This window comes from Ictalurus punctatus, chromosome 26 (genome assembly GCF_001660625.3).
Source record: "Ictalurus punctatus breed USDA103 chromosome 26, Coco_2.0, whole genome shotgun sequence".
NCBI classification, from domain to species: domain Eukaryota; kingdom Metazoa; phylum Chordata; class Actinopteri; order Siluriformes; family Ictaluridae; genus Ictalurus; species Ictalurus punctatus.
In genome coordinates this window covers 1,081,218-1,095,000 of record NC_030441.2, presented here as the reverse complement: position 1 = coordinate 1,095,000, position 13,783 = coordinate 1,081,218, and the positions used below count along the sequence as shown (strand labels likewise).

The window sequence follows — 13,783 nt, the reverse complement described above, 5'->3', positions numbered from 1 at the left end:
CATACACACATACACAAATACAGACATACACAAATGCATACATACACAAATACACACATACACACATACACAAATACACACATACACACATACACAAATACACACATACACACATACATAAATACACACATACACACATACATAAATACACAAATACACAAATACACACATACACACAAACACAAATACACACATACACACATACACAAATACATACATACACAAATACACACATACACACATACATAAATACACAAATACACACATACACACATACACACATACATAAATACACACATACACACATACACAAATACACACATACACACATACACAAATACACACATACACACATACACAAATACACAAATACACACATATATAAATACACACATACACAAATACACACATACACACATACACAAATACACACATACACACATACACAAATACACACATATATAAATACACACATACACAAATACACACATACACACATACACAAATACACACATACACACATACACAAATACACAAATACACACATATATAAATACACACATACACAAATACACACATACACACATACATAAATAAACACATACACACATACACACATACACAAATACACACATACACACATACACAAATACATACATACACAAATACACACATACACACATACATAAATACACACATACACAAATACACACATACACACATACACAAATACACACATACACAAATACACACATACACACATACACAAATACACACATACACAAATACACACATACACACATACACACATATACACATACAAAAATACACACATACACACATACACAAATACACACATACACACGTACACACGTACACACATACATAAATACACACATACACACATACACACATACACAAATACACACATACACATACACAAATACATACATACATAAATACACAAATACACATATACACACATACACAAATACACACATACACGCATACACGCATACACGCATACACACATACACAAATACACACATACACACATACACACATACACAAATACACACATACACGCATACACGCATACACGCATACACACATACACAAATACACACATACACACATACACACATACACAAATACACACATACACACATACATAAATACACACATACACACATACACACATACATACATACACACATACACACATACATAAATACAAAATACACAAATACACACATACACACATACACAAATACAGACATACACAAATGCATACATACACAAATACACACATACACACATACACAAATACACACATACACACATACACAAATACACACATACACACATACATAAATACACACATACACACATACATAAATACACAAATACACAAATACACACATACACACAAACACAAATACACACATACACACATACACAAATACATACATACACAAATACACACATACACACATACATAAATACACAAATACACACATACACACATACACACATACATAAATACACACATACACACATACACAAATACACACATACACACATACACAAATACACACATACACACATACACAAATACACAAATACACACATATATAAATACACACATACACAAATACACACATACACACATACACAAATACACACATACACACATACACAAATACACACATATATAAATACACACATACACAAATACACACATACACACATACACAAATACACACATACACACATACACAAATACACAAATACACACATATATAAATACACACATACACAAATACACACATACACACATACATAAATAAACACATACACACATACACACATACACAAATACACACATACACACATACACAAATACATACATACACAAATACACACATACACACATACATAAATACACACATACACAAATACACACATACACACATACACAAATACACACATACACAAATACACACATACACACATACACAAATACACACATACACAAATACACACATACACACATACACACATATACACATACAAAAATACACACATACACACATACACAAATACACACATACACACGTACACACGTACACACATACATAAATACACACATACACACATACACACATACACAAATACACACATACACATACACAAATACATACATACATAAATACACAAATACACATATACACACATACACAAATACACACATACACGCATACACGCATACACGCATACACACATACACAAATACACACATACACACATACACAAATACACGCATACACGCATACACGCATACACGCATACACACATACACAAATACACACATACACACATACACACATACACAAATACACACATACACGCATACACGCATACACGCATACACACATACACACATACACAAATACACGCATACACGCATACACGCATACACACATACACACATACACAAATACACGCATACACGCATACACGCATACACACATACACACATACACAAATACACACATACACACATACACACATACACAAATACACACATACACACATACACAAATACACACATACACAAATACACACATACACACATACACAAATACACACATACACAAATACACACATACACACATACACAAATACACACATACACAAATACACGCATACACGCATACACGCATACACGCATACACGCATACACAAATACACACATACACACATACACACATACACAAATACACACATACACACATACACACATACACGCATACACAAATACACACATACACACATACACACATACACACATATACAAATACACACATACACACATACACAAACACACACATATACACATACATAAATACACACATACACACATACACAAATACATGCATACACGCATACACGCATACACACATACACACATACACAAATACACACATACACACATACACAAATACACACATACACGCATACACAAATACACACATACACACATACACACATACACAAATACACACATACACACATATACAAATACACACATACACACATACACAAACACACACATATACACATACATAAATACATACATACACACATACACACATACATAAATACAAAATACACAAATACACACATACACACATACATAAATACAAAATACACAAATACACACATACACACATACATAAATACAAAATACACAAATACATACATACACACATACACAAATACACACATACACACATACACAAATACAGACATACACAAATACATACATACACAAATACACACATACACACATACATAAATACACACATACACACATACATAAATACACACATACACACATACATAAATACACAAATACACAAATACACACATACACACATACACAAATACACACATACACACATACACAAATACATACATACACAAATACACACATACACACATACATAAATACACACATACACACATACATAAATACACACATACACACATACATAAATACACACATACACACATACATAAATACACAAATACACAAATACACACATACACACATACACACATACACAAATACACACATACACACATACACAAATACATACATACACAAATACACACATACACACATACATAAATACACAAATACACACATACACACATACATAAATGCACACATACACACATACACACATACATAAATACACAAATACACACATACACACATACACAAATACACACATACACACATACACAAATACATACATACACAAATACACACATACACACATACATAAATACACAAATACACACATACACACATACACAAATACACACATACACAAATACACACATACACACATACACAAATACATACATACACAAATACACACATACACACATACACAAATACACACATACACACATACACAAATACACAAATACACACATATATAAATACACACATGCACAAATACACACATACACACATACATAAATAAACACATACACACATACACACATACACAAATACACACATACACACATACACAAATACATACATACACAAATACACACATACACACATACATAAATACACACATACACAAATACACGCATACACACATACACAAATACACACATACACACATACACAAATACACACATACACAAATACACACATACACACATACACAAATACACACATACACATACACAAATACATACATACATAAATACACAAATACACACATACACACATACACAAATACACACATACACACATACACAAATACACACATACACACACACAAATACACACATACAAATACACAAATACACATATACACACATACACAAATAAATACATACATAAATACACAAATACACACATACACACATACACAAATACACACTTACACACTTACACACATACACACATACACACATACACAAATACACATATACATACATGCATAAATACACAAATACACACATACACATATACACATACACACATACACAAATACACACATACACACATACACAAATACACACATACACACATACACAAATACACACATACACACATACACAAATACACGCATACACACATACACACATACACGCATACACAAATACACACATACACGCATACACAAATACACGCATACACACATACACACATACACACATACACACACACATACATAAATACATACATGCATAAACACACAAATACACACATACACAAATACACACTTACACACATACACACATACACACATTCACAAATACACACTTACACACATACACAAATACACACATACACACATACACAAATACACACATACACACATACACACTTACACACATACACACATACACACATTCACAAATACACACTTACACACATACACAAATACACACATACACATACACAAATACACACATACACAAATACACAAATACACATATACACACATACACACCTACACAAATACACACATACACAAACACACACATACACACATACACACAGACATACACTTATACACATAAGTTGTGGTGTGGTTTTTTTTTTTTAAACTTTGTTTGCGTCACTGAGGGATTTTTATCATCGTAATCTGTTCCAGAGGAATCTCATCTGATTGGGGAGTGTGTGAGAGAGGAGGCAGAGTCAAGGTTGATGGAGCATGAAAGCGCATGTCTTATTGAAGATTTGAACAGGGTACCCCCCCCCCCCCCCCCCCCCCCCCACACACACACACATACACACACACACACACACACACACACACACACCGTTGACTGGTTGGTATTTTGGGTGTTTTTCAGGCCAAGCTGCCCAAAGGTATCGAGAACGTCCGGCCTCACTTGGAAAACATCGATAACGTTCCACTTCTGGTCCCTTTATTCACAGACTGCACATCTCAGAGTGTGTACACACACACACACACACACACACACACACACACACACACTCACACACACACACCTGATGTGTTTTATTCCTCTTATAGCACAGCAGTTTTTTATTTTATTTTATTAAAGTACAGAATGTCCTACTTTTTATCCATTGAAAGCCACAAAAAAAATAGTAATATGAATATTAAGCTCGTTATATGGAATGGACCTGAATATACGCTGCTGCTCAAAAGTTTGTACACCCCCTGCTCATAGAAGGTCTTCGTTTTGACTATTTTCTACTATTTTAGAATAATAACGAACACTATGACACAGAATGTCTAATCAATCCTTGCACACGCTCAGCTCCATGAGGATTTTAATTTTATTAAAGCTCCTCACTGCTTTTCCTAAGATCTAAAAATTGAATACAAACTTAAATTTACATTTGTGTGTGTGTGTGTGTGTGTGTGTGTGCTGTATGCGTGTCATAGCCGAGTGTGAGATGGTGTGCATCATGCAGGAGTACGGAGAAGTTGTGTGTTGCCTCGGCAGCAGCCAGAACATCAACAACAACGCCATCTTCCTTCAGAGTGACATCAGGTCATGTGACCTCTTTATCCATCTTGTCTTTTGTGACATACTCCATTCCTGATTTCGCTGGACCTCTTATCTTTCTTTCCACAGCATCGCTCTAGAGCCACTCGCCCCCATGTGCTGTCCGTCCGGTAACGACATCCACCCAAGGACTCGGAGCGAATCGAGCGCTGTGAGTCTGAGTCGGCTGTCCGGCGCCATCTGTGGGTTAGCCTGCACCGTGCAGCTGCACCGACAGGACAACAACCTGGTCATCAGCCTGATCAGACAGGTACACACACACACACACACACACACACACAAATAAATAAATAAATAGATAGATAGACAGACAAACAGACGGATCGATAGATAGATAGTTACATACACAATGGAAAGAATATGGAACGGAGAAAGAAAGAATATTTTTTAGTAAATATTGTGAAGTGTTAAAGTTTACTACTTACTTATTGACTCCTTATTAATAACTGATCATTACTTACTAACATTAACATAAACACTGAAATTACAGCTGTATTATTACTGTATATTATTAAGGGTGTAATGTGTGTACCACAGGCTCGCCACACCACGGCTGGGATCAGGAAGTGTTTCCTGTTCTTGCTTCAGTGTCAGCTCTCGCTCGTTCTTATACAGGTACTGATCACACCCGAGTTTAACATTGCACCAAAACATAGTGAAGTCCAATCTTATCTATCGGAACATGGACAGTCGAAATACTGGAACATCAAAGGAATATCACTGTGTGTGTGTGTGTGTGTGTGTGTGTGTGTGTGTGTGTGTGTGTGTGTGTGTGTGTGTGATTGCAGATTCTGGCATTTATGTGCCAACTGCCTCCTCCTCTGGCTACCAGTGATGTTCTCCTTCTCTCATGTTGTTATTACCCCATGCTCAGGTACACACACACACACACACACACACACACACACACACACACACCTAAACCTAACCCTAACTCAGTAGCAAGAAGGAAATATTTTGACTCTTTTGTTTATAAAATATTGTATTTTTTTTGAGGACCGGGTAATTGTGAGGACACTATCCTAGCATTATGAGGACATTTGGTCCTTTTTGGTCCTTGCAAAGAGCTAAATACACACACACACACACACACACAAACAAACGGTGTGTGTATATATATATATATATATATATATATATATATATATATATATATATATATATATATATATATACGTATAGCTCATTTATGTAAAAGGTTTCTGCTCCAAGTAGATAAGTTCTCAGGGAGAAACCTGCGCACCATTTTGTGTTGAACATCTGTTTCATTATTTTCTATCTATCCAGTGTGTCACTGCTGGGAAAGCCATCTGACAGCTCCATCATGAAGGTTCCTACTGGGAAAAATCTGAGATTCCTACCAAAAAAGGTAAAAAAACAAAAACAAAACAGAGGCAGTACTTCAATTTACAGTATGGAAAGTAGCACGTATTTGATAGTGAATTATACCAACGACTTACCCCATATTTACCTATTATTGCTAGCTAACATGTACCTATTAAAAACCAGATACATATCCCCACCCTTACATATTTAAGAACTTACAATTAACTAACTACTTACTAACTAACTACCCTATACTTGTACCCAATATAATGTAAAGCGCTTTGAGTGTCCAGAAAAGCGCTATATAAATGTACGGAATTATTACATATTATTACCATATATTAAAAATTAACTACTTACTAAATACCAACTGACTGCTTGCTAATTACCTACCCTACACTTGCCTAATATTTCTAGCTGCCACATATTAAAAACTAACTTAGTTTGCATATTATAAACTAAGTACTTACAGTATCATACTGATATATAATTACTAGCTATGACTTTACCACATGTTTCCCCATCCTTACATATTAAAAACAAACTACTTACTAACTATGTGCCTAATATTACTAGTTACCATATATTAAAAACTAACTTAGTTAGCATATTTAAAACCTAAGAACTTACAGTATTATATACTTATACATGATTACTAGCTACCATGTTACCACACTTTCCCATCCTTAAATATTTAATACCAAACTACTTACTAGCTACTAACTAATGGCTAACTACCTACCCCATACTTGCCTATTATTACTAGCTTCCACATGTTACATAGTAAATACAATTACTTACCACATACATATCTTTCATTATTAGCTACTTACAAAATAATTACCTATTACCTGATTACCTACTATAAAATGAGGTGCAACAAAAAGCACTTATATATCTAATTTTAATTATCTAATTATATCTCATTTTATTTTAATCTCTATTGATTCTTTTATATGCAAATGAAGTCAGTCTGAAAGTCACAACGCATTACCAGAAATGTTTTATTATTAATCAAATAGCTATCAGGTTTTTTTTTTTAGGTAGTACTTATTATTCAAAAATATATCATGTAAAACACTAAAACAAGTCTGTGAGCTTTAAGTGTGTGTGGGGGGGTATTAGAGTACAGTGAAACCTCATTTCTACCACATTATTATTATTGCAAACGTATGTCCGAGTTTGCCTTGTTGGTGGCGCTACAGCTCTTGATTGGCGTACACCAAAATTGGTGTGAAGACAGCTAAGCGTGTCCTCTATCGCTGTGCCGAATTTCATCATATTTCATTCATAATAATTTGCATTCCAAAGCAATAAACATCAGCAGTCTAAAATATTGTGGTCATCACACAATTCTCTAAATTCTCACCTGCAGACGCTGCGGTACTTCGTGCTCTGCTACTCGGTGAAGTTTGGTCTGACCGTGTGCGTCTATTTAACCTGCTTCGGCCTTTTACTGCACGCTTTCTGCCTGAACATCAATCACGAAGACGGGAAACTCTGTCACCCGACAGCTCTGCTCATGTACGTAATCTCTGTAATTATATTTATTATCAAGGCTTTATTACAGGAGTCACTTAGTGTTCGTTTTTGTACACAGAAGAGATAATATTGCGTATACAGTAGTATAATATCTATAGTATATAATATATAGTAATCTATAGTATATAATATCTATTAGACTGCTTTGCATTGGCAATTAACACAGTGATAAGTTACACAATAACACCTTGATTTGATTTGATTTGATTTGATGATTTTCCTTCTGCTTTTGAAATATCTATTCTCGACGTATCAGTTCCTTTTACATCATTTTTACTGCGTTTTTATTGTACAATATTCGTGTTGTTTTCACGTTCATTTCGTACTACATTTCTAATAAAATCATGTACTATTAATATTTTATTACATTTTATCCCGATCTAGATTTTAATGTTTGGATGAGTCATTTGTATTAGTAATGAATTATTATTTTTATTGCTATGGATAATTGTGCGCATTTGTTTATTTATTAATCATTTCCAAAGCTAAGCAAAACCTGCTAAACCTGCTAAACCTTCTAAACGTGCTAAACCTCCTAAATGTGCTAAAGCTTCTAAACGTGCTAAACCTGCTAAACGTGCTAAACCTGCTAAACGTGCTAAACCTTCTAAACGTGCTAAACCTCCTAAATGTGCTAAAGCTTCTAAACGTGCTAAACCTGCTAAACGTGCTAAACCTGCTAAACGTGCTAAACCTGCTAAACGTGCTAAACCTGCTAAATGTGCTAAACCTTCTAAACGTGCTAAACGTCCTAAACCTGCTAAACCTGCTAAACGTGCTAAACCTGCTAAATGTGCTAAACCTTTTAAACGTCCTAAACGTGCTAAACCTTCTAAATGTGCTAAACCTTCTAAATGTGCTAAACCTGCTAAAGATTCTAAACATGCTAAACCTTCTAAACCTGCTAAACGTGCTAAACCTGCTAAAGATTCTAAACCTGCTAAACCTGCTAAACCTGCTAAACCTTCTAAACCTGCTAAACCTTCTAAATCTTCTAAACCTGCTAAACCTGCTAAACCTGCTAAAGATTCTAAACGTGCTAAACCTGCTAAACCTGCTAAACGTGCTAAACCTTCTAAACCTGCTAAACCTTCTAAACCTGCTAAACCTGCTAAACCTGCTAAACCTGCTAAAGATTCTAAACGTGCTAAACCTGCTAAACCTGCTAAACGTGCTAAACCTTCTAAACCTGCTAAACCTGCTAAACCTTCTAAACCTGCTAAACATTCTAAACCTGCTAAACCTGCTAAACCTGCTAAACGTGCTAAACCTTGTAAACCTGCTAAACGTGCTAAACCTTCTAAACCTGCTAAACCTGCTAAACGTGCTAAACCTGCTAAACCTTCTAAATCTTCTAAACCTGCTAAACGTGCTAAACCTTCTAAAGATTCTAAACATGCTAAACCTTCTAAACCTGCTAAACGTGCTAAACATTCTAAACATGCTAAACATTCTAAATCTTCTAAACCTGCTAAACCTGCTAAACCTGCTAAACATTCTAAACCTGCTAAACATTCTAAACCTGCTAAACCTGCTAAACATTCTAAACATGCTAAACATTCTAAATCTTCTAAACCTGCTAAACATTCTAAACCTGCTAAACCTGCTAAACATTCTAAATCTTCTAAACCTGCTAAAAGTGCTAAACCTGCTAAAGATTCTAAATGTGCTAAACCTTCTAAATCTTCTAAACCTGCTAAACCTGCTAAACCTGCTAAACATTCTAAACCTGCTAGAGATTCTAAACATTCTAAATCTTCTAAACCTGTTAAGCCTGCTGAACACTATCCATGTAATTTCTTTTCATACTGTTTTGTTTAGGAATTCTTCAGCATGGTCCCCAGACTGGTACGGCAAACACTCGGACGGTCTTTCTCTGGGACAGAAAGTCATTGCCTTGCTCTCTCTTGTCTATGCCAGTGAGTCAAAAGTTGCTCCTCATGTTCATGGTCATGTTTTAAGGTGTAATGAAATCATTTTTGTATGCATTTTATTACGCTTTGTTTGAGTCTGAATTCTCGAGGCTGATCGGTCCGAAGAGGTGAATTCATTTATTAGTATAACAGCAGTTTTTGGGAAATTGCTTTTGTATATGTGGAATAACACACTCCAGACTCCAGTAATATACTCGAAGTGGAATATTTTTTAGCGTGGATTATTTTCGTTTAACCGAGTGGTCTAGCGTGTGTCACTACTTACTCCTTACATTTTTTTTCTCTCGGTAGTGTGCACGTCAGTCAGTCACGTGCATCGCTCGGCACCTTTGTGGAAGCAAAACCCTCTGAGCAACCACAGCTGGTGCGCCGTCATCTGCACTCTGTGAGTCTCAACGCACTCCTCAATTTTTTCTTAACGTTCACACTTAATATTTCAGCATATTTATTATATATTTGTTTGGTTGTCAGGAAAAAAACAAGCATTGATCTAAAGCTGTATATTATATAATACTGTATAGGCCTTCATTTACATTTCAGGCTTATGCAGGGTTTTTTTTTTTTCTCACATTCAGACCCATCCTGAGTGTTTCCATAGCAACTGGATCCCGCCTCCTCTGGCATGACCCCACCCCTCACCGCATTTTCTACATCAGTGACGTACCACCGGTAACCTGGTTGCTGGGAATCCTCTGGCTCCTCCCCCTCGTATTTATCAACGAGGGAATAAAACTGCATGAGATAAGGTAATAATAATCCTGTTATGAGAGAAGCGTAGTTTTTATCCATTTGTCATTACACTTAACGCTCCAGGAAACGAGTGAGTTCCTATTCTCACGTACGTTATAGCAGCTATAAACACTCGTTCCCTCAGCAGCTCTCTCTCTATTCTCTCTGTCTTACAGTTCATTAGAGAAAAACATGCAGCTTGTTATTGGGAGAATACTACTACTAATAATAATAATAATGATAATGATAATGTAATTAATATAAATAATAATTGTGTGTGTGTGTGTGTGTGTGTGTGTGTTACAGGATGAGGGTGAGGTACCAGAAAAGGCAGAAGCTGCAATTTGACACCAAACTTGGAATGAATTCTCCTTTTTGACTCACACACACACACACACACACACACACACACACCGAAGCAGGACAGCCATAAGATGGCAGTGCTACACTACAAACAGAACTGAACTGAACTCGACGGTTGTCGTTTCTGGTTGTGTTTTTAAAAGGTTTTGTTCTTTTAATGATCTCTGTTCACTCTGTGAGAAAATTAAAGCTGCAGGTTTCATTCGATATTCTATTTCTGCGCTGTCTTTATTATCAAGTTCGTTACATTCGTATAATATTTACAGGAAATGCATCATTCTTTTTTTGGCTTTTAAAAAAAAATGCGACTTAAAGATGCACTCTCTGAAAAAAAAAACCATATAACTAAATAAATAAAAACAGATATTATTCAAAACCGTAAAGGCGTCATGACATGAGAAATCAAATTCTCCGTTGACATACGTATAAGAGGTTGTTTCGTGGCTTAATACATCGTCCTCAGTACGACAAAATCATTTATTTATAACCCAGCTCGTTTGGACATGCTGAGACTTGTGACATCACACGGGTAAAAACATTTGCATATGACTGCCCCTGCAGCAAGCCGTCGACACCTACTTTTACATAATGGCACCGTTGGTCCCGCCCCCTGGCGCTCGGTCTCCGAAAACAATTCCGCACGTGTTACGGCAGGTGGCTTCGATAATTAATTCATAGGCAAGCACGTTAGCCAATCACAGCGGTGCATGCTTGCGCTGACGTCTTAAAGCCAAAGGACACAATTTGAATTTGAAGCTCGCTTTTCTTTATATAATGAAATACTAATTAAAATGTACTCATTTCACTTCATGAACGTACTGAATAAATAATGAAATAAGTCATTTTACGTGGACGTTTCATTTACTTGGACATCGTATCAAGAAACTTAACAACGTTTGAAATAATAACGATAACAACGCTAATATTTAGCGTGTTGAAGCGACGTAACGGCGCTTGGGCTGTGACGAGGCGATAAATGAATCCGATGTTAGTAAAACCGTTAAAGGCTTTTATAGGCGAATAAGCACTTTTATAAATAAATAAATAAATAAAATCGGCTTAAAGCCAGCTGTTTTTTTTTTCTTCTTCTTCTTCTTCTTTTTTTTCCCCCCGCTTACAGGAGCTTGTTGAAATTCAGCCTGCAGTCAGTCGATGTGTTTTCTGGCAGCACGGTGTGAAGTGCATTACAGAAGCCGAGCGGACGAAAGCACAAAGGCATGCGTCAGCGACCTGGAATTTTGCCTCACGCTACAGTATTTCTACGACGGACCAAAATAATCTCGGCCCGTGCGACGTTTACGCCACACGACTTATAAATACTTCGTTGCGATTAGCGTTGTTTCAACTCGGGAATTTTACACCACCAAGAGATGTGAGGAGATTAACAGATTAGCGTTAGCGGTAAATCGCTAGGTCGGGGTTTTTTTTAGGGTTAGCTAGCTAGTCAGGTACAGTAAAGTCATTCTAATCATTCACTTAAAATGTTATATCTTTTATTCTTTACCGTCGATAACCGCGTCAGTCCACGCCACAGCGTCACGTAGAAAGTAAACAAAGTAAAAACGACAAAAGGAAAGCAGGAACACTTGTTTTTCTTCTCCCCGTGATCCTTAGGAAATTCGGATGATTTCACGACGTGCGGAATGTTTTCGAACATCTTATACGGTAGGGATGAGTGCGTTCAATGGAGTTAAAATAATAATAAAAAGGAACGTTTTTCAGAATCGATCGTTTACAAATCGTTACTTCAAAAATAAGATGATCTCTGAGGTAATAATCGACTCAATTTTGAGGTAAAAAAAAAA

General features: G+C 35.8%; 1 protein-coding gene across 3 annotated transcripts in view; it reads left to right on the top strand.

Annotated features, from left to right (window-relative positions):
• Positions 1-12,185, top strand: part of LOC108258401 (transmembrane protein 94) — a 21,288-nt gene extending 9,103 nt beyond the window's left edge. For all 3 annotated transcript variants that reach the window (XM_053676033.1, XM_053676032.1, XM_053676034.1), the window contains 12 exons: positions 5,196-5,290; positions 5,398-5,497; positions 5,961-6,069; positions 6,154-6,334; positions 6,622-6,699; positions 6,873-6,958; positions 7,372-7,453; positions 8,786-8,934; positions 10,774-10,871; positions 11,178-11,271; positions 11,462-11,632; positions 11,922-12,185. In XM_053676033.1, the coding sequence (XP_053532008.1) occupies positions 5,196-5,290; positions 5,398-5,497; positions 5,961-6,069; positions 6,154-6,334; positions 6,622-6,699; positions 6,873-6,958; positions 7,372-7,453; positions 8,786-8,934; positions 10,774-10,871; positions 11,178-11,271; positions 11,462-11,632; positions 11,922-11,994 (1,316 nt within the window). In that variant the 3' untranslated portion in view covers positions 11,995-12,185. The remainder of the gene's footprint in view (positions 1-5,195; positions 5,291-5,397; positions 5,498-5,960; positions 6,070-6,153; positions 6,335-6,621; positions 6,700-6,872; positions 6,959-7,371; positions 7,454-8,785; positions 8,935-10,773; positions 10,872-11,177; positions 11,272-11,461; positions 11,633-11,921) is intronic.
• Positions 12,186-13,783: the final 1,598 nt, after the last annotated feature.